The sequence below is a fragment of the Sparus aurata genome, chromosome 5 (genome assembly GCF_900880675.1).
Source record: "Sparus aurata chromosome 5, fSpaAur1.1, whole genome shotgun sequence".
In the NCBI taxonomy this organism is placed as follows: domain Eukaryota; kingdom Metazoa; phylum Chordata; class Actinopteri; order Spariformes; family Sparidae; genus Sparus; species Sparus aurata.
Window position 1 is genome coordinate 25,260,507 of NC_044191.1, and position 22,964 is coordinate 25,283,470.

The window sequence follows — 22,964 nt, forward strand, 5'->3', positions numbered from 1 at the left end:
GTTGCATGAAGAGTTTTTATTGCACAGTGTGCAAATGAGGTCTACTGGGGGCAGTGCTGGTTGTACAGTCTGACAGCAACGGGAAGGAAGGACCTGCAACACCTCTCCTTCAAACACTTGGGGTGTGTCAGTCTGTTACTGAAGGAGCTGCCCAGTGCTGTTACAGTGACCTTGCAGGGGGTGGGACTCTATCACCAGCAGCAATGACAGCTTATCCATCACCCTGCTCTCTCACACCACCTGCACTGGGTCAAGAGGGCATCCCGGGAGGGCATCTTCCTGCCTGCTGCCAAGATGCTGCTGCTCCAGCAGACTACTCCATAGAAAATGGCTGATGCCATCACAGAGTCATAGATACTGTTGTCAAGCGTGCCCCCTGCACTTCAAATGACCTGAGCTTCCTCAGTAGATACAGTCCGCTCTGACCTTTCTTACGGGTTGCTGCAGTGTGATCAGTCCAGTCCAGTTTACTGTTCAGGTGAACTCTCAGGTACTTGTAAGATGTCAGCATCTCAATGTTTGTTCTCAGGATGTTCACCTGTGTGCAGGGTTGTCTGTGCCTGTGGAAATCCACCGCCAGCTCTTTGGTCTTCCTGGTGTTGAGCTGGAGGTGGTTCTGCTGGCACCAGTCCAGTAGCAGTGGTCGGAGTATTCAGATTTTTAAAGTACATTAAGCACAGTGCTTTAAAAAATCATCAAGGTGACGAACAGAAGTAATACGAGCAATATATATCTAAAAACAATCATTTTCCAGGATGACCTCTTTCAAAGCCAGATATTTATATATACTTGATTTTATTTACTGAAGTCGTAATGAGTACAAATTTGTTTTGCAGCTGAGGTTGAACTCAGTTGTACACGTTTTACAAATCATGACACAAATTAAAATGACTCGATTTCATAAGGTTTCTACATTACCTTCCTAAATATTAACCTGCAAAGTAAGCAAACTATTGTAACTTCATTTGTCGCATAAAATGTTTCGGGGTAGATGTGGTGAATAATTATAACACTGCTTTCATGTTGACAATTATTCAGACCTTATTAGATAGGTAATTCGTTTCAGCTCTTTTCAGTTTTTAGTTTCCTTGTACATCATATAGATCAAAGATAATCTCATGAAAATTACATCAGGTTTATTCCACATGAAGGCTGACATTGACCATGACCAAGTAAACCCCTTATGGCGACAGCACTCATAAATGCTTGCCTTCATTCTGACTTTGACTCTCAGCTACATGAGAATTGTCAGAGAGGAGCTGGTGGTGACTTTCTGGTTCAGGTTCTCTGTGGCCACTTTCTTCATGAGGAGCAATCAGCATGAAGGCATCAGTCTCCAGGTTCACTACAAGCTGCGCGCCCTCCTGACTGGTGCAGACTTCCTCCTGTTTCTCTTTAATCTGTGGAGGCTCTGGGTCCTCTTGGTCCAGACTGGAGTCCCTCTCCTGATTACAGAGCTGCTGTTGAGTGAGAACTTCCTCCTCCCTATGAACATGTTGCTGTTGGAGCTCTGGAGGGACAGAAATCAAAGGAAATAAGACACTGGTATGATGATAAAGAACAAAGTGCAGACACGCAAGTAAATTGGTAGAGTTAGATGTCTGCAAAAACACCCATCCCCTCCACAGACTCTTCACCCTGCTGCCATCTGGCAAAAGATGCAGAAGAGTCTGCTGCCATTCCACAGGACTACAGAGAAGTTTCTCTCCTCAGGCTGCGAGACTCTTCAATTCAGCCTCTGCACTCCGATATGTAATCTTTTTTTTTCTGATGTTGCGTAAAGGGACCTAAACTTAATCTGATCCTACAACCCTGGTGTTGTAAAATTACAGTTTAATTAACCACTGAACGTTTTCACAAAGGCCCTCTTTGAAAAAAAAAGATTTTTATACGTAGAATGACAATGTTTACTGTATTACAATAAAACATACTTATCGTGGATAACTTTACATCAGTTTCCAAACGATAACCAGCAGTCTGTGCTCTGTTGATCGATCTCTTCATGATACTCGACAATGGCTTCTTTTAAAACCTGAATATTTCTTCAGCAGCAGCAGTTAGTTGCTCGATGACAAACTCTCTCAAATACTTGACTGAAGACATTGGTGATTAATTACTTCCAGTATAATGACAGATAACCTCTTTGCGTAATCTAAAGCAGCTGACGCCCTCTGTTTACTTCCGCTGGATATTACACCGTTATATTCAACAGTAGAATTTATGGAGTGGCTCTTGTGGTTTTGCTTATAATTGTTAGATCTTTAACTAATTATCCCAGTGCCATTTTAGGCTTATAAAGATATTTTGTTTCTATTTCTTGCACACAAGCGTAGGAACGGCTGTTCTGGAAGACATTTTCCAGGTCGCTAATATCTTAACCTGAGTTGAGGGGCAGAAAGGGAAAGAAAGCAAGAAGAGGGAAGACAACTCCTCACAAATATCTTTCAAAAGAAAGGTGAGCACAGTTCACAGCTAGCACAGTTTAAGAACAGTTAAAGCTAATGTCAGAAGTTGTAAAGATTGAAGGTAGTCAGACAGCCATGAGATAGAGATAGAGCAGATAGACCTGCATGCGGGACTACAGGGGAGACAGTGAGCAGTAACTAAGTAACTGTCATGTTGTTCTTTTTACAAATATGGGAATGATAGTCAAAAATATCATTAAAATGCATAATTTCATATAAAAAGGTATTCATTTTTTTTCGCCGGCCTGTACAAGGGCTCAATTAGATTTCATGGGGCCCGAAATCCCTGGCAGCGCCCCTGCCTGAGTTAACGGTGCCACCATTCAGAATACTAATTAAAGGGATACTAAGTGTTTTTTTTAAGTGGGGTCATATAAAGTACATATCTATAGTTGATCTGTTCCCTACCATAATAACAGATCAGCGCAGACTCAGTTTGGAGGAGCAGAGAGCCGCTCCAGCCCAGACGCTCAGCTTTGTACTGCAGTGAACGGGGTCCAGATGCAAAGACAATTCTAAGCCACTAAAACAAGGCTTACCTAAAAAAATTTGTATCATTTCAAGTGTAAGTTGTATAGAGAAAATTCACACTGCTTTATATTGCCGTCAGACTGCCCTTTCTTTTGGCACTACATTTTCTCAAACATAGAACCTCCGTATCCCTACGCATAAGTGCAACTGGGCAACAGGTGATCTGTGAGCTGCGAAATACAGTTTGAGGCTCAGTTGCTGGACGAGAGGTTTACTTTCCATAAAACTTTCGAAAAAAAACACAAAATATCCCTTTAATAGCTATTTCACCAAGAAATGTAATATCTTTTGTTGTACATTCATTTCACAGCCATGTCGCTTGCAAAATGGGTGTAGTAAGTCTACTCAAATCAAATATTGTTTGTGTGTCACCCCTAAAGCCCAAAACATCGACTTTAAGGAGATGAACCGAACTAATACGAATATTTTCAAAAAATCCCCACTTGTTGGCAGGATGACGACATTAATGAACACCCACCACTAGAGAGGGTTTCTCATCTTCAACATCAGAGTTCACGATCCACTCATATAACTCAGGTACTGATTTACAATTGTAAGATTCATTTAACAGGTCAAACATTTATAGGAATTGTAAACTCACTGAGCAACAAAGACTTTCGAAAGATTTTGGAGAAGAAATACTACTGTTCACTGATCAAATCATCAAAGCTCGGTTGCATTATTGTCAAGCTGCTACTTCATTACACAGAGATGTTCTTCTTATGTTGACCATCAAGGCTCCATTAAGTCTGTAAGACCCTCCCATGTTTAGCAGCTGCTATCAACCTGTGTGGGTTCTCCTGTGGACTGACATGTTTTGAATGAATACGGTTTCTCACCTGTGTGGATTCTCAAATGCCTTTTCAATGTTGAAGAGTCAGCGCATCCTTTCCCGCAGATCTGGGAAATGTAAGGCTTTTCATCTGTGTGGACTCCCAGGTGGGCTGACAACTTATTGGGACGTGAAAAACCTTTCCCACGTGTTTTGCGAGAATACGGCTTCTCACCAGTGTGGGTTCTCATGTGGACTCTCAAGGAACGACTATGTGAAAAACCCTTCCCACACGTGTTGCAAGAATAGGGCTTCTCACCAGTGTGGGTTCTCATGTGAACTCTCAAATTACTACGATTTATGAAATGTTTTCCACATGTGTTGCATGAATACGGTTTCTCACCAGTGTGGGTTCTCATGTGGACTTTCAATACACAAAGGGCAGTGAATCTTTTTTCACAGATCTTGCAACTGTACGGCCTCTCACCTGTGTGGGTTCTCATGTGAATGTCAAAATTTGACTTGTAGATAATGTCTTTCCCACAAATGTCACATTTGAAGGACTTTTTACCTCTATTACGATAACAGTCAACCTTTGACTGGTTAAATTTGTCAACACTTGTACTGGGACTTCTGGTTTTGTAGTGTCCTTCATGTGGTTCTGGCTCTGTATTTCTACTTGATCCTGAGTCTCCATGCTTCCCTTCATTCTGATCTTGACTCTCAGCTACATGAGAATTGTCAGAGAGGAGCTGGTGGTCAATTTGTGGTTCAGGTTCACTGCGGCCACTTTCTTCATAAGGGGGAATCAGCATGAAGGGATCAGTCTCCAGGTTCAATACAAGCTGCGCTCCCTCCTGACTGGTGCAGAGTTCCTCCTGTTTCTCTTTAATCCGTGGAGGCTCTGCGTCCTGTTGGTCCAGACTGGAGTTCCTCTCCTGATTACAGAGCTGCTGGTCAGCCAGAAATTGCTCCTCGTTATAAACATGTTGCTGTTGGAGCTCTGGAGGGACAGAAAAAAAAGGAAATAAGACACTGGGTATGATGATAAAGAATAAAGTGCAAACACGCACATAAATTATAGGTAGAGTTGGATGTCTGTACAAACACCCATCCCCTCCACAGACTGTTCTCCCTGCATCTGGCAAAAGATAGAGAGGAATCTGCAATCCACAGGACTACAGAGTCGCTTCTCTCCTCAGGCTGCGAGACTCTTCAATTCAGACTCTGCACTCCGCTATGTAATCTTTGTTTTCTGATGTTGCATAAAGGGACCTAAACTAAATTTGATCCTATAACCCTGGTGTTGTAAAATTACATATTAATTAACCATTGAACCTTTTCACAAAGGCCCTCTTTGAAAAAAAAAGATTTTTATACGTAGAATGACAATGTTTACTGTATTACAATAAAATATACTTATCGTGTGTAACTTTACATCAGTTTCCAAACGATAACCAGCAGTCTGTGCTGTTGATCGATCTCTTCATGGTACTTGACAATGGCTTCTTTTAAAAACCCTGAATATTTCTTCAGCAGCAGCAGTTAGTTGCTCGATGACAAACTCTCTCAAATACTTGACTGAAGACATTGTTGATTAATTACTGACAGTATAATGACAGATAACCTCTTTGCGTAATCTAAAGCAGCTGACGCTCTCTGTTTACTTCCGCTGGATATTACACCGTTATATTCAACAGTAGAATTTATGGAGTGGCTCTTGTGGTTTTGCTTATAATTGTTAGATCTTTAATTATCCCAGTGCCATTTTAGTCTTATAAAGATATTTTTTTCTATTTCTTACACACAAGCGTAGGAACTGCTGTTCTGGAAGACATTTTCCAAGTCGCTAATATCTTAACCTGAGTTGAGGGGCAGAAAGGGAAAGAAAGCAAGAAGAGGGAAGACAACTCTTCACAAATATCTTTCAAAAGAAAGGTGAGCACAGTTCACAGCTAGCACAGTTTAAGAACAGTTAAAGCTAATGTCAGAAGTTGTAAAGATTGAAGGTAGTCAGACAGCCATGAGATAGAGATAGAGCAGATAGACCTGCATGCGGGACTACAGGGGAGACAGTGAGCAGTAACCAAGTAACTGTCATGTTGTTCTTTTCACAAATATGGGAATGATAGTTAAATATATCATTGAAATGCATAATTTTATATAAAACGGTATTCATTTTTTTTTGCCAGCCTGTACAAGGGCTCAATTAGATTTCTTTTCATGGGGCCCAAAATCCCTGGCAGCGCCCCTGCCTGAGTTAACGGTGCCTCCATTCAGAATACTAATTAAAGGGATACTAAGTGTTTTTTAAGTGGGGTCATATAAAGCACATATCTGTAGTCGATCTGTTCCCTACCATAATCACCGATCAGCGCAGGCTCAGTTTGGAGGAGCAGAGAGCCGCTCCAGCCCAGACGCTCAGCTTTGTACTGCAGTGAACGGGGTCCAGATGCAAAGACAATTCTAAGCCACTAAAACAAGGCTTACCTAAAAAAATGTATATCATTTCAAGTGTAAGTTGTATAGAGAAAATTCACACTGCTTTATATTGCCGTCAGACCGCCCTTTCTTTTGGCACTACATTTTCTCAAACATAGAACCTCCGTATCCCTACACATAAGTGCAACTGGGCAACAGGTGATCTGTGAGCTGCAAAATACAGTGCGAGGCTCAGTTGCTGGACGAGAGGTTTACTTTCCATAAAAACTTGCGAAAAAAACACGAACTATCCCTTTAATAGCTATTTCACCAAGAAATGTAATATCTTATGTTGAACATTCATTTCACAGCCATGTTGCTAGCAAAATGCGTGTAATAAGTCTACTCAAATCAAATTTTGTTTGTGTGTCACCCCTAAAGCCCAAAACATCGACTTTAAGGAGATGAACCGAACTAATACGAATATTTTCAAAAAATCCCACTTGTTGGCAGGATGACAACATTAATGAACACCCACCACTAGAGAGGGTTTCTCATCTTCAACATCAGTGTTCACGATCCACTCATATAACTCAGGTACTGATTTGCAATTGTAAGATTCATTTAACAGGTCAAACATTTATAGGAATTGTAAACTCACTGAGCAACAAAGTCTTTCGAAAGATTTTGGAGAAGAAATACTACTGTTCACTGATCAAATCATCAAAGCTCGGTTGCATTATTGTCAAGCTGCTACTTCATTACACAGAGATGTTCTTTTTATGTTGACCATCAAGGCCCCCTTAAGTCTGTAAGACCCTCCCATGTTTAGCAGCTGCTATTAACCTGTCTGGGTTCTCCTGTGGACTGACATGTTTTGAATGAATACGGTTTCTCACCTGTGTGGATTCTCAAATGCCTTTTCAATGTTGAAGAGTCAGCGCATCCTTTCCCGCAGATCTGGCAAATGTAAGGCTTTTCATCTGTGTGGACTCCCAGGTGGGCTGACAACTTATTGGGACGTGAAAAACCTTTCCCACACGTTTTGCGAGAATACGTCTTTAAACCAGTGTGGATTCTCATGTGGACTGTCAAGGAACGACTACGTGAAAAACCCTTCCCACACGTGTTGCAAGAATAGGGCTTCTCACCAGTGTGGGTTCTCATGTGAACTTTCAAGTTGCGGCCAATTCTGAATTGTTTTCCACATGTGCTGCAAGAATATGGCTTCTCACCAGTGTGGGTTCTCATGTGATCTGTCAAATTACTACGATTTATGAAATGTTTTCCACATGTGCTGCAAGAATACGGCCTCTCATCTGTGTGGGTTCTCATGTGAATGTTAACTGTGGACTTGTACTTAAGGTCTTTCCCACAAATGTCACATTTGAAGGACTTTTTACCTCTATTACGATTACGGTCAACCTCTGACTGGTTAAGTTTCTCAACACTTGTACTGGGACTTCTGGTTTTGTGGTGTCCTTCATTTGGTTCTGGCTCTGTATTTCTACTTGATCCTGAGTCTCCATGCTTCCCTTCATTCTGATCTTGACTCTCAGCTACATAAAAATTGTCAGAGAGGAGCTGGTGGTCACTTTCTGGTTCAGGGTCACTGTGATCACCGTCCTCAAAAGCAGGAGTCAACATGAAGGTATCAGTCTCCATCTTCACTACAAGCTGCGCTCCCTCCTGACTGGTGCAGAGTTCCTCCTGTTCCTCTTTAATCTGTGGAGGCTCTGCGTCCTGTTGGTCCAGACTGGAGTTCCTCTCCTGATTCCAGAGCTGCTGGTCAGCCAGAAATTGCCCCTCGTTATAAACATGTTGCTGTTGGCGCTCTGGAGGGACAGAAAAGAAAGGAAATAAGACACTGGGTATGATGATAAAGAACAAAGTGCAGACACGCATGTAAATTATAGGTAGAGTTGGATGTCTGTACAAACACCCATCCCCTCCACAGACTGTTCACCCTGCTGCCATCTGGCAAAAGATAGAGAGGAATCTGCAATCCACAGGACTACAGAGCCGCTTCTCTCCTCAGGCTGCGAGACTCTTCAATTCAGACTCTGCACTCCGCTATGTAATCTTTGTTTTCTGATGTTGCATAAAGGGACCTAAACTAAATTTGATCCTATAACCCTGGTGTTGTAAAATTACATATTAATTAACCATTGAACCTTTTCACAAAGGCCCTCTTTGAAAAAAAAGAAGATTTTTATATGTAGAATGACAATGTTTACTGTATTACAATAAAATATACTTATCGTGTGTAACTTTACATCAGTTTCCAAACGATAACCAGCAGTCTGTGCTGTTGATCGATCTCTTCATGGTACTCGACAATGGCTTCTTTTAAAAACCCTGAATATTTCTTCAGCAGCAGCAGTTAGTTGCTCGATGACAAACTCTCTCAAATACTTGACTGAAGACATTGTTGATTAATTACTGACAGTATAATAACAGATAACCTCTTTGCGTAATCTAAAGTAGCTGACGCCCTCTGTTTACTTCCGCTGGATATAACACCATTATATTCAACAGTAGAATTTATGGAGTGGCTCTTGTGGTTCTGCTTATAATTGTTAGATCTTTAACTAATTATCCCGGTGCCATTTTAGGCTTATAAAGATATTTTTTTCCTATTTTTTGCACACAAGCGTAGGAACTGCTGCATTGGAAGACATTTTCCCAGTCACTAATATCTTAAAGGTGTCTCTATTCGGAAGACTAATTAATACCTATTTCACAAAGAAATGTAATATCTTATGTTGTACATTCATTTCACAGCCATGTTGCTTGCAAAATGTGTGTAGTAAGTCTACTCAAATCAAATTTAGTTTGTGTCACGCCTAAAGCCCGACATACCAACTTTAAGGACCTGAACCAAACAAAACATTAATAAGAATATTTTCAAAAAATCCCACTTGTTGGCAGGATGACAAAATAAATGAACACCCACCACTAGAGAGGGTTTCTCAACTTCAACATCAGTGTTCACGATCCACTCACATAACTCAGGTAATGATTAACAATTGTAAATAAGATTCATTTAACAGATCAAACATTTGTGAAATTGTAAACTCTGAGCAACAAAGACATTCGAAAGATTTTGGAGAAGAAATACTACTGTTCACTAATCAAATCATCAAAGCTTGGTTACATTATTGTCAAGCTGCTACTTCATTACAAAGACATGTTGTTCTCATGTTGACCATCAAGGCTCCATTAAGTCTGTAAAACCATCTCATGTTCAGCAGCTGCTTTTAACCTGTCAGGGTTCTCCTGTGGACTGACAAGGCACAACTACATTTAAAATCTGAATGAATACAGTTTCTCACCTGCATGGAGGCTCATATGCCGGTTTAATCTTGAAGAGTCGATATATCTTTTCCCGCAGATCGTGCAAATGTAAGGCCACTCACATGTGTAGACTCTCAGGTGGGCTTGCAAGGCACCAAGACGTGGAAAATCTTTCCCACATGTTATGCAACCATACGGCTTTATAGTGTGGATTCTCATGTGGTATTTCAAGCCTGTGATAAGTCGGAAACCTCTTCCACACACGATGCAAGAAAATGGTTTCTCACCTGTGTGGATTCTCATGTGGACTGTCAAGGCACGACCACGTGAGAAACCCTTCCCACATGTGTTGCAAGAATATGGCAACACACTTTTGTGGCTTCTCATGTGCCTTGTCCATCCAGAAATGTCAGTGTATCTGTTTCCACAGGTCTTGCAAAAGAACGGCTTCTCACCTGTGTGGGATCTCATGTGAACATTTAATTTTGACTGACATGTATGGGCTTTCCCACAAAAGTCACATTTGAACAACTGTTTACCTCCGTTATCATTACAGTCAACCTCTGACTGGTTAGGTTTGTAAACACTCTTTCTGGTACTTCTGGTTTTGCGACGTCTTTCATTTGGTTCTGGCTCCGTATTTCTACTTGATCCCGAGTCTCCATGCTTCCCTCCATTCTGATTTAGACTCTCATCTACATCAGAGCTGTAAAAGAGGAGCTGGTGGTCACTTTCTGGTTCAGGTTCACTGTGATCACTGTCTTCATACGGAGGAATTAACATCAAGTTATCAGACTCCAGGTTCACTACAAGCTGCTCTCCCTCCTGACTGGTACAGAGTTCCTCCTGTTCCTCTTTAATCCACGGAGGCTCTGCGTCCTCTTGGTCCAGACTGGAGTTCCTCTCCTGGTCACAGAGCTGCTGGTCAGTGAGAACCTTCTTCTCCTTATAAACATGATGCTGTCGTAGATCTGGAAGGAGAGGAAAAACAACAGAAATAAGATGCTGCTATGATGATAAGGGAAAAAAGTGTGTCTGCAAGTAAGTGGGAGGAGTGGGATGTCTGCACAGAGCCATTTCAGATTCGGGATCAGAATTTCTTCATTTGTCAAGCAAATGGAGAACTGTCCATGTCACAGTAGCCAAAGGGTAGTTCAATTTAACAATAAACAATAACAGTAAAAAATAAACAATATAATAAAAACGTATGTAATAGAAATAGACTTGTGTATACATAGGATATACAATATAAACACTGTGGCAACCTCGTGGCCCAATTGTTGAAAAACGCGTGCTAAAGTGAACCGTTGGTTGGCAAAACACACTAAACTGCCCCCTTGGCTGGTTAAAACATGACAAACTGCCCTCTTGGGTGACAAAAACGTGCGCTAAAGTGCCCTCTTTATTGGCGAGAACATGCTGTATGTGCCCTTTTTTTTTCTTATCGCCCCTGCCCTTCTAAAAGTCTGTGCACGCCACTGTATCAGTCTATCTGAGTGAGCTTCCAAGTGATGTGATAGTATCCTGCACTGAGTCAACAGGTCACCCGAGGATGGAGCTGGCCTTCCTGTTAAGTTCATCAAAAGTTAAAATGTCTTCCTACACCCGTGGCGTTATAAAATGACCACTGAATTAACCATTGAGCCTTAATGTATATTTGTACATATGCCACCCTTAAGGAAATTCAGAAAAAAATATGTAGAATTACTGTGTTATTAAAAATAATACAGACCTATCTGCTGCAATTTTACTTTAGGTTTCCAAACGATATCCAGCAGTCTGCGCTGACGGTCGATCTCTTTCTCGTACTCGACGATAGTTTGCTTAAAAGCTCCGAATATTTCTTCAGCAGCAGCAGTTAGTCGCGCGTTGACAAACTCTCTCAAACACTCAGATGAAGACATTGTTATGGGATTAAGAAAATCAATAAGAATCTTCTTCACTACTACAAAATCATTTTAAAGTTACTACAACAATAGTCATGCAGTCTGCCCAACTAGCGCTTGCGTTGCTAACTTCCGCTCGATGTCACGCTGTTAAGTTCCGACAGTGGACGCGCGGGAGCTTTTCGTTCCGCTTTCAACTAATGACATTTTATTTAAAGCTTCTCTGATTAATGTAATTAGATAAACATCTACCTCGCTTCATTCCATAACTAAACTTCATACTCTTTTATAAACTACGACTTACAGCCACAATAAATGCACAAATGAACGAATATTTAGCGGGATGACCTGAGTCAAAGCCAGATATTTATTTTATTTACTCAAGTTGTAACACGTACAGATTTGTGTTGTAGCAGCTAGTTGAGGTGGAGCTCAGTTTAACACGTTTTACAAATCATGAGACAGATACACAAAAAAAATCTTATCATATAAGATTTCATGGGAGTTTGCCCAACCATGTGTTTTGTGGCTTATGCATTACCTTCTTAAATATTTACCTGCAAAGTAAGCAAATTATTGGAACTTCAGCTGTCATACAAATGTTTCTGGGTATATGTGGTGAATAATTATAACACTGGTTTAATGCTAACAATTATGCAGGCCTTATTACATATGTGATTCTTGGTTGACAGTGACCAAGTAAACCCCCGTGTAGCTACAGCACTCACTGATAGCAGTCCCCCCCCCCAACAAAAAAGGTACTTTCACAGAATTGATCTTTTTTATCCTTTTATTTCGGACCATTGTGCAAATTTTCCATTAAGCATCCATGTGGACTCTCATATGCCTTTTCAATGCAGAAATTACAGTGAATCTTTTCCCGCAGGTATTGCAAAGGTACGGCTTCTCACCTGTGTGGGTTCTCATGTGGACTTTCAAGTCACCATGTATTCGGAAATTTTTTCCACATGTGTTGCAAGAATACGGCTTCTCACCTGTGTGGGTTCTAATGTGAACTTTCAAGTCGCCCCAAATTCGAAAATGTTTTCCACACGTGTTGCAAGAATACGGCTTCTCACCTGTGTGGGTTCTCATGTGATCTGACAAATTATTACTATTTCTGAAATGTTTTCCACACGTGTTGCAAAAATATGGTTTCTCATCTGTGTGGATTCTCATATGCCTTTTCAAGGCTGAAATGATGGTGAATCTTTTCCCGCAGGTCTTGCAAATGTACGGCCTTTCACCTGTGTGGGTTCTCATGTGAACATTTAATTGTGACTTACACCTACACTCTTTCCCACAACTGTCACATTTGTAAGACTTCTTACCTGTCTGAATATTACACTGAATCCCTGTCCTGGTAGGTTTGTAAACACTATTACTTGGACTTCTGATTTTGTAATGTCTTTCCTTTGGTCCTATTTCTGTTTCTCTAGTTGAGTTTGAGTCTCCATGATTGTCTTCATTCTGATCTTGACTTTCAACTACATGAGAATTGTCAGAGGGGAGCTGGCCGTCATTTTCCTCATAAGCAGGAGTCAACATAAAGGTATCAGTCTCCAGCTTCACTACAAGCTGTTCTCCCTCCTGAGTGGTGCAGAGTTCCTCCTGTTCCTCTTTAATCTGCGGAGGATCTGGGTTCTCTTGGTCCAGACTGGAGTTCCTCTCCTGGTTGCAGATCAGCTGGTCAGTGAGAACTTCCTGCACCCTATAAACATGTTGTTGTTGGAGCTCTGGAGGGACAGAAAACGACGGGAATAAGATTCTGCTATGATGATAAGGAAAACAAGTGCATGTAAAGTGGAGTAGGATGTCTACACAGAGTCTAAAGCCTAAGGCTTGAAGATTGTCCAATTTATTCTGAAGTGGGGACCTAACTACATTTCATCCCACAACCTTGCAGGTGTAAAAATGACCGCTGAATCTTTTTTTTTTCTAATTAGGTTTATAAAATGTGGAATTACTGTGTTCCCTGTGTTACCACACCACTAAAGGTTGACACTGACCATGACAAGGTAAACCACTCATGGCTACAGCCCTCACTGATGACCCCCCCCCCCCCCCCAACAAAAAAGGTACTTCCACAGAATTGATCATTTTTCTCCTTTTATTACGGACCTTTGCGCAAATTTTCCATTAACCATATAAGAAAATATAAGATATGAATGTACAAAACATGAGTAACAGCAGCACTCCACCTAGAACACCATCTACAACATGTGTTTGTCTGTCAATTAGACAAGTCCCACAAAACAAAAAGTACATCAAGTTTAACCAGTAGAAGAACACATTAAAATATAAATGTAATTACACGTTGCAGATAAAAAAGAGAGGACTCTAGTCTCAAGACTCTCAGCTTCAACTTCAGAGTTAACTTTCCACTCACTTAATGGAGGTAGTGTATGAAAGAAATTAAATAGTTAAACATAATCTCATTGTATTGTTGAAAATGTATGACTTTAACACACTTGCATATTATGTCATCTATTCGACTGTAAATTGTATACATTACAGAGATGCAGGTATTGCAAAAGTGTATTTTATTCAGTAGGTAAACACGTCTCCACTCGATCGTTTCTCCTGTGTACATTGACCCTCGGGCGTATTTTTAACTATGTAATTTGAGTAAATGTTTGTCCACTGACGCCGCAATTATGAAGCTCCTCACTTCTATCTGCACAGAGCTGATCCGTACGCCATTTGATGACAAGATTTACATCACAAGAACCCCTGTGCACGCACAGATGCAGAAAGTATCATTTTGGTTCTAAGTATCTTTACCCACAGCTGTCGCAGTTTAACAACTTCTCACACGTGTGTGCTCTTCTCAAGTTGATCTTCAAGGCACCATTAAGCCTGGCAGCCCTCCCATGATTGGCAAGTAAACTGCATCCCATCTGTGTGGACTCTCATGTGATCATTCAAGTTACTGCCATATCGGAACTCTTTTCCACAGGTTTTACAGGAATACGGCTTCTCATCTGTGTGGATTCTCATATGCCTTTTCAATGCTGACAGGATACTGAATCTTTTTCTGCAGGTCTTGCAAAGATACGGCTTCTCACCTGTGTGGATTCTCATGTGAACTTTCAAGTCACCCCCAATTCGGAAATCTTTTCCACATGTGTTGCAAGAATACGGCTTCTCACCTGTGTGGGTTCTCATGTGGACTGACAAGTTATTACTATTTCTGAAATCTTTTCCACAGGTGTTGCAAGAATACGGTTTCTCATCCGTGTGGATTCTCATATGCCTTTTCAAGGCTGAAATGACAGTGAATCTTTTCCCGCAGGTACTGCAAATGTACGGCTTCTCACCTGTGTGGGTTCTCATGTGAACATTTAATTGTGACTTAGATTTCCACTCTTTCCCACAACTGTCACATATGAAAGGCTTCTTACCTGTCTGAATATTACACTGAATCCCTGTCCTGGTAGGTTTGTAAACACTATTACTTGGACTTCTGATTTTGTAATGTCTTTCCTTTGGGTTTGGTTCTGATTCTGTATCTCTAGTTGATCTTGAGTCTCCATGCTTGTCTTCATTCTGATCTTGACTCTCAGCTATGTGAGAATTGTCAGAGAGGAGCTGGTTGTCATTTTCTTCATAAGGAGGAATCAACATAAAGGTATCAGTCTCCAGCTTCACTACAAGCTGCTCTTCCTCCTGACCGGTACAGAGTTCCTCCTGTTCCTCTTTAATCTGTGGAGGCTCTGGGTCCTCTTGGTCCAGACTAGAGTTCCACTCCTGGTTGCAGAGCTGCTGGTCGGTGAGAACTTCATGCTCCTTATGAAGATGTTGCTGTTGGAGCTCTATAGGGACAGAAAATAATGGGAATAAGATACTGCTATGATGATAATGAAAACAAGCGCAGAGTCTCAATTCAATTGGAGGAGTGGGATGTCTGCACAGAGCCTAAAGCATACTGAACGACGACACCCTCCCACCCACCACCACTGGCAGCTCATCAGCTGCCACCTGACATGAGATACACAGTATTCACTGGCATAACACCAGACTACAGAGCAGCTTTTCTCCTTTGGCTGTGAGACTCTTCAGTTCAGCCTCTCTGCTCTACCATATAATATTCTATACTGATGTCAATGTAAAAATGACCGCTGAATTAAAAAAAAAAAAAAAAAAAAAAAGGTTTTAGAGATGTGCAATTTCCGTGTTCCCGGTGTCATTAAAATAAAACAGACCTATTGCGTTGTATTTTATTCCAGGCTTCCAAACGACATCCAGCAGTCTGCGCTGACGGTCGATCTCTGCCTCGTACTCGACTACAGCTTTTTTGAAAACTCTGAATATTTCTTCAGCAGCAGCAGTTAGTCGCTCGTTGACAAACTCTCTCAAACACTCAACTGAAGACATTGTTACTACATAAATGAAAAAATCTATAATAATCCGCGTCACTACAACAATGTCGTCTTCCAGTTACTCAAGCAGTTAGCCCAACTAGCGGTTGTGTTGTTTACTTCCGCTGGGTGTCACGTTGTTCAGCTCCGACAGTGGACGCGCGGGAGCTTGTCGTTCTGCTCTCAACTGATGACATTTTAACCTCAGATAATTTAATACAATTCACAACATAGCACATTTTGTGTAAGTTCTCTTAATATCAGTGTATATACATGGATAAGCCACAACATTGCTGACAGGTGAAGGGAATAAAATCGATCATCTTGTTACAAACCAATGTTCTGATGAGAAATCTTGGGTCCTGCAGACTGAGTACATCCCCTCATGGCAATTGCACTCCATGATGGCAGTGGCTCCCCAGCAGCACAACACAACCCGTCACACCATAAAAACTGCTCAAAAACCAAAAGAACAAAATAAACAGCTCAAGGAGTCAACCCGAGTTCCAAATTCCTCACATCTTCATCCAATCAAACATCTGTGGAAAGCCCCAGAACATCCCCAGTCAATGGAGGTTCCACCATTGATCAGACTTGGCTCGCACCTGTCATGGCTTGGACCTTGGGGGGTGTCCTGTGGTGTCTGGCACAAGAGCAATGGAGGTGTATACTTTGAGTTCCCTGTGTTACCTTTGTGGATCTGACTTGTTCTGGTGTGTCCTACAGATACTCGACAGGATTGGGATCCAGGAAATTTGGAGACCAGGTTAAAATGTAGTCAATTATATCTTGTGAGCACAAAATGACACTCCTTAAAGCACAAACAGCTCAAAATCCAGCTTTATTGTTAGAATTCATAGAAATAAAAACAAGAGACATACAACAAGATCACACAATGCAGAAGAAAAACCTAAAAACTTTGTCTTTGTAGAAAAATTTTCTACTTCATCACAGCCAGTGTTGTGACCACTTCTAAAACGGACATTGTATACATCACATCACACAGATGTGACTGTACTGATATACTTTTTCCCAAGCTGCTACATTTATACTGCTACTTACAAGTATGGGCTCTTCTCAAGTTGACAATCAAGACACATTTAGGTCTGAAAACCCTCTCACGTTTAGCAAGTAAATTGCTTTTTAGCGTGGATTCTCATATGCCTTCTCAATCTCGCCATGTCAATGGATCCCTTCCCGCAGATTTTGCAAAGGTACATCTCACCTGTGTGGATTCTCATGTGAACTGACATGGCACTTTTGTTTCTGAAATATTTCCCACATGTTTCACAAGAAAATGGCTTCTCATCTGTGTGAGTTCTCTTGTGATTTTTTAACTCTGACGTCCGACTGAAACGCTTCCCGCAGGTATCGCATGAATACGGCCTCTCACCCGTGTGGGTTTTTATGAGTGTTCAAGTCTGTTGACCGACAGTATGTTTTCCCACAGGTGTTGCAAGAATATGGTTTTTCACCTGTGTGGATTCTCAGATGTTCATTCAAATTGGACTTAAAATTAAAGGCCTTTCCACATATGTCACACAGAAAAGACCTGTTACCTGCCTGGGTATTACAGTGAATCTCTGACAAGTTAGGGTTGTACACAAGAAATTCCAAAATAGGAAGTCAACATAAGTTTGGTTCCGGCTCTGGCTCTGGCTCTGTATCTCTAATTGATCCTGATTCTCCTTCATTGCCTACAGTCTGATCTTGACTCTCAGCTATGTGCGAGCTGACAGAGAGGAGCAGGTGGTCACTATTTGACTCAGGTTCACTGTGGTCACTTTCTTCGCAAGGAGGAATCACCATGAAGGTATCAATCTCCAGCTTTACTACAAGCAGCTCTCCCTCCTGACTGGTGCAGAGTTCGTCCTGTTCCTCTTTAATCGGTGGAGGGTCTGCTGGGTCCTCTTGGTCCAGACTGGAGTTCCTCTCCTGGTCACAGAGAACCTCCTCCTCCTTATAAACATGTTGCTGTGGGAGCTCTGCAGGGAAAGGGAACCACAGGAATGCAATACTGCTATGATAATAAAGAATCAAAATGCATAAGAACAAGTAAAAGTTAAAATAACCTTACTCGAATTACACCGAAATGGAACTACTGTTTCCTGTGTTGTCAATATAATACATAATTACTTCATACTTATCGGGTGTAACTTTATTTCAGGTTTCCAAACGATGTCCAGCAGTCTGCGCTGTCGGTCGATCTTTCTCGTACTCGACAATAGTTTTGTTAATAACTCTGAATATTTCTTCAGCAGCAGCAGTTAGTCGCTCGTTGAAAAACTCTCTCAAACACTCAGCTGATGACATTGTGTCTTAACAACAAATTCAGTAATTAGCTTCACAACTGTTTTCTAGTTACTTCAATTTATGCCGCTGGCAGTTGAGCTGTTTACTTCCGCTTGGTGTCACCTTTGTTCAGTTCCGACAGTGGACGAACGCGAGCTTTAAGTTCCACTTTCAATTTAAGACATTTTATTCCAACTTGTGTCACTTTTTTCTGCTTTCTTTTAACTGACAACGTGTTTCCGTTAGTTCACAGAAAATTAGATGTAGAAAAGTTAAATAAGAAATTGTAGAAAATGTAAGCAAAGTACCTAAAAGTACAGCATTATTATTATTGTCAAAAAAATATAAAGTAAAAAAATTAAGTTACATGAAATTGTTGATTTTGCATAATGACCACAGTGTCAATGTCAGATATTTATATAATACTTTATTTTGATTACGGTGGTTCAATTGCACCGTTTCCTGGGTCCAAACCCTGCTCAGGTAGCATCTACTGTGAGGAGTATACTACGTAGTTTCCTAACAGACCATTAATGCCAGATGTTGATTGGAATTACTTGAAATCATTACAGTGTCTGGAAATCTTAACATCATCTGTGTGTAATACATTTGCCTGAAATGTAATACATCATAAATATGTAATATAAATGAAATTCCTCAAGGCACAAATACCTAAAAAAATCTTTTTTTAAACGGCACTTTAGCTTTTAGTGTTAATCTGGTATATTTACATATGAATCAGAATCTGACATACTTTACTGATCTCCAAGGGGAAATTGGTTTGTTACAGTAGCACTGTCTAGAATAGAAATATCACATTACAGAGAGATACAATATAAATAGAAAAGGCAATGACAGATAAGAGTGATTAAAATAAAAATGAAAAATGAAATAAGTAGTAAAATATAATGTAGAAATTTGCATATGTGCGTATGTGTGTTTATTATCAGAATTGCTGAATTGATGGTATTTAACAGTGTCAGTAATAAAGAAATGCTCCATAAATGCTACAAATAACAACTGAATATTGCACATGAAATTGAATGGAAAATTGATAGGAAAACCTTATGACCTTACAATGTTTTATTAGAATACAGGAGGTAAAGATTATAAATCCCTCCGAGACAAATAGTACATTGAGTTGAAACAGCAACAAAACACATTAAATATTCAATTAATTGACATGTTGCTGAAAAAGAGAAGGCTCCGGTCTCTCAACTTCAGAGTTTACAGTCCACTAACTAGTAGTGCATGAAAATCATTCAATAGTTAAACAAAACTTGACTGTATTGTTGAAAATGTACTATTTCATTACACCAAGTCATTGCTATCTCTTCTCAATGGGAAAGTGTATATATTCAATTACAGAAATGAAACTACAACAAAGGTTTATTTTATTCAGTGGGTGAACTTGTATTTCAGCTGGATGGTTTTCCCTCGTACTTATTGATCCTCAGTTCTTTCACTTCGGTAATTCCAGAAAAAGTTTTCCCACAGCTCTTGCAATTCTGTGGCTCCTCACTTCTGTGGTTTCCTGTGTGTTTTGACCTCAAACCACTCAAACTCAGTCATCTCCCACATCTTTTGCAAATACAAAGCTACATGCCTGAACGTTACCTCATATGCCTTGCCGACTGAGACAAAAAAATGCCTGAATACAAATCACATATAGATGCATACAGATACAGCAGTAGATAGATACCATGGATAAGTATTTATTCTGTTTAAAGTACCCCCGAAAGTCTGCTCAGAGGACAACTTCCTCACATAAGCAAACATATTCTGTAGCACGTTGGCAAAATCGGAGTTACGTGGATGTCATACAGCTTCTCAAAAGTGTGATCTCTTCACAAGTCCACTATCAATGCACCATTAAGCCTGAAACCCCTTCATGTTTAGCAAGTAAACTGCTTTCCACCTGTGTGGGTTCTCTTGTGGGCTTTAAGGCCACTGCCAAAATGGAAGGCTTTTCCACATATGTTGCAAGAATACGGCTTCTCATCTGTGTGGATTCTCATGTGGATTGGCAAGGTTCTATTACTCTTGAAATCTTTTCCACATATCTTGCAAGAATACGGCTTCTCATCTGTGTGGATTTTCATGTGAACCTTCAAGTCACTGCATTGTCGGAAATCTTTTCCACATGTCTCGCAAGAATACGGCTTCTCACCTGTGTGGATTCTCATATGATTTTTCAATGCCCCATTGTCACGAAATCTGTTTCCGCAGGTTATGCAAAGGTATGGCTTCTCACCTGTGTGGATTCGTTTGTGGACGGACAAGGCACTCATTTGTGAGAAATATTTCCCACATGTTTTGCAGCAGTAGGGTTTCTCACCTGTGTGGGTTCTTAAATGAGTTTTCAATCCTGACATGACAACAAATCTCTTCCCGCAGGTCTTGCAAAGGTATGGCTTCTCACCTGTGTGGATTCTCAGGTGGATTTCCATGCCAGCCTTCGATTTAAAACATTTCATGCATATTTTACAACAATATGGTTTCTCACCTGTGTGAATGCTCAGGTGTACATTAAATTCAGACTGGTCCTTAAAAGCTTCTCCACATGTGTCACATTTGAAGGAATTTTTACCTGTCTGAGTATTGTAGTCAATCTCTGACCTGTTGGGTTTGTAAACATTAATGTGACTTTCGCTTTTGTGATGTCCTTTCTTTGGTTCTGGCTCCGTATTTCTAGTTGAACCCGAGTCTCCATGCTCGCCTTCATCTAGACTCTCAGCAACATGAGAATTGTCAGAGACGATCTGGTGGTCACTTTCTGATTCAGCTTCACTGTCACTTTCATCATAAGGAGGAATCAACATAAAGGTGTCAGTCTCCAGCTTCACTACAAGCAGCTCTCCCTCCTGACTGGCGCAGAGCTCCTCCTGTTCCTCTTTAATCTGTGGAGGCTCTGGGTCCTCTTGGTTCAGGCCATAGTCCCTCTCCTGGTCGCAGAGCTGCTGGTCAGAGAGAACCTCCTCCTCCTTATACACACGCTGCTGCAGGAGCTCTGCAGGGACAGAGAACAGGAATATGATTTCTACTACGGTAAAAAAAAAACACACACACACACAAAAAATTAAACTGGGATGTCTGCACAGAGCCTAAAGGATACTAAGACACAACACCCACGCCAGCAATAGTCTGTTCACCTGCTGCCACCTGGCAACAGATATAAGTATTCCCTGCCGTATCTCCAGGCTACAGCTTCTTTCCTCGGGCTGTGGGATTCCTCAATTTAGCCTCTGCCATCTCACATAATTTAGCATAAAGTGACCTAATCTTACGTCTTCTGTTAAAACCGCTGTGATTTTTAAAATGACCACGAATTAACATTTGCAAACTTTCCTATACAGGCCCTATTTAAAAATGTGGGATCATGTATGCAGTTACTGTTTCCTGTATTACTAAACTAATACATTAAATATGTCATACCCATCCTGTGTAATTATTTCAGGTTTTCAAATGATATCAAACAGTCTGTGCTGACGGTCGATCTCTTCCTCGTACTCAACGACAGCTTTTTAAAAAACTCTGAATGTTTATTCAGCAGCTGCAGTTTGTCGCAGAAAAAGTTCAACCTTATTAAAAAGTTCAACAACAGTGTCATCTTCTAGTTAATTCACTATATGCATGCAGCTAACGCTACTAGCGCTTGTGTTGTTTACTTCCGCTGAATGTCACGCTATTAAGTTCCGACAGTAGACGTGCGGGAGCTTTTCGTTCCGCTTTCATCTAATTTGGTGCCCGAGGTAAGATTTAAGCTTGCGCCGCCTCGCAGCGCACTCAGTTTGACAATCAATTTTCGTACACGCACACAGCAACTGCATGTATATCTTCAAGACTGTATCACTATTTTTTGTAAGTCAAAAATATCACACCAAATAAAAACTAACGAAAGAAACAAGTAATAAAAAATACAACATAAATAAGACATTGCACAAACATATTTTCTCTTAGCCTCAGCTAGTGCCATGTCTTGCTATTGTCAGCCCCTTTGCAAAACAGACCTCCAACTCCTTTCATGTTGCCATCTGGGTATTGTGCTCCTGGCTATCCTCATGAACCTTCAGCAAGTAGCTGGCATTTTTCTAGTCCTTTAGTCCTTCCTTACTAAGTCTGTATTCTTTTGGAGAAAACATTTTGCAGCAGAAGCAGTGCAATCTATCCTTCTTGTTTTAGTACATCAGCCAGCTCCTTTCGATTTTTTCCCCACTGACTAAGACTCTGTTAAAAAAGTCATGTTGACACTTTCTCTTTGATGCAGAAACAACCTTTCAGTCACAAGGTAGGAGTTGTACTCACCTTTTGGCAGGTGAAATATAGCCTTTTATGAGTTGTATTGGCACTTTAAATCACAAACAGAAATTTGCTTAAACAAACAAGAATAAGAGAGAAAAAAAAACCCAACTTCTTACAGCCACCTATTTCTTTACAGAAAATAACTTTGCCTTTTAAAAATGAATAAGTTTAATAAATATATAATGGGCAGTATTTATTTAAAGTAGGACAAACAATCATTTTGCTGGGTATTTAGTCTAGATTTGAATTGGTCATGTCATAACGTGTAAAGAAAATCATTTTGTAGCAGCCATCCGTCGTAGCACAGTTTTACACATATTTTCAAACCACAGGACAGATTCGTACTATCTAATAGTGCTGTTTCTTTAAAAATAAAACAGAACAAATACAAACAAAAACCTTAAACATGTGAAGTAGTCGTAGCTGCTGTGTGTATGACTATGAATCTCACAGTAAGTTTCTCTCTCAAAGCTCCAAAATAACCAACTCGAAACAAAATTACAACAAAACAAGTCACTCAAAGTTGAGTGCTGAAGCCAAATATTCAGTTAATACAAGTTTGGTGCACATGATACATGATATGTACAAATATAAACAGTGTAATTATAAACAGCTTTGCAGTGTATTGTTGTTAATA

The 22,964-nt window shown here is 40.5% G+C and overlaps 3 protein-coding genes and 1 long non-coding RNA gene across 5 annotated transcripts; all 4 read right to left on the reverse strand.

Moving 5' to 3' along the window:
- Positions 1-776: 776 nt before the first annotated feature.
- Positions 777-11,512, reverse strand: LOC115581202 (zinc finger protein 569-like). The gene is made up of 5 exons (XM_030416112.1): positions 11,219-11,512; positions 9,525-10,457; positions 7,089-8,024; positions 3,836-4,771; positions 777-1,510 (listed from the first exon to the last, which is right to left on the reverse strand). Exons 1-5 carry the CDS (start codon positions 11,388-11,390, stop codon positions 1,197-1,199), a joined length of 3,291 nt encoding a protein of 1,096 aa, XP_030271972.1. The 5' UTR covers positions 11,391-11,512; the 3' UTR covers positions 777-1,196.
- Positions 11,513-12,148: 636 nt separating this feature from the next.
- Positions 12,149-16,327, reverse strand: LOC115582319 (zinc finger protein 614-like). Of its 2 annotated transcripts, none has more exons than XM_030418238.1 (3): positions 16,069-16,327; positions 14,777-15,187; positions 12,149-13,108 (listed from the first exon to the last, which is right to left on the reverse strand). In XM_030418238.1, exons 1-3 carry the CDS (start codon positions 16,118-16,120, stop codon positions 12,192-12,194), a joined length of 1,380 nt encoding a protein of 459 aa, XP_030274098.1. In that variant the 5' UTR covers positions 16,121-16,327; the 3' UTR covers positions 12,149-12,191. The 2 variants fall into 2 exon arrangements, with proteins under 2 accessions (XP_030274098.1, XP_030274096.1); XM_030418236.1 differs by lacking the exon at positions 16,069-16,327 and adding an exon at positions 15,578-15,884.
- Positions 16,328-16,545: 218 nt separating this feature from the next.
- On the reverse strand, positions 16,546-18,158 carry LOC115582321 (uncharacterized). The gene is made up of 2 exons (XR_003984156.1): positions 17,877-18,158; positions 16,546-17,718 (listed from the first exon to the last, which is right to left on the reverse strand). It is a non-coding gene; the product is annotated as an uncharacterized LOC115582321 (long non-coding RNA).
- A 790-nt stretch (positions 18,159-18,948) lies between these two features.
- Positions 18,949-21,703, reverse strand: LOC115582320 (zinc finger protein 239-like). The gene is made up of 2 exons (XM_030418239.1): positions 21,461-21,703; positions 18,949-21,035 (listed from the first exon to the last, which is right to left on the reverse strand). The coding sequence occupies exons 1-2, from the start codon at positions 21,462-21,464 to the stop codon at positions 19,921-19,923; spliced, it is 1,119 nt and encodes a 372-aa protein (XP_030274099.1). The 5' UTR covers positions 21,465-21,703; the 3' UTR covers positions 18,949-19,920.
- Between the last annotated feature and the right edge of the window lie 1,261 nt (positions 21,704-22,964).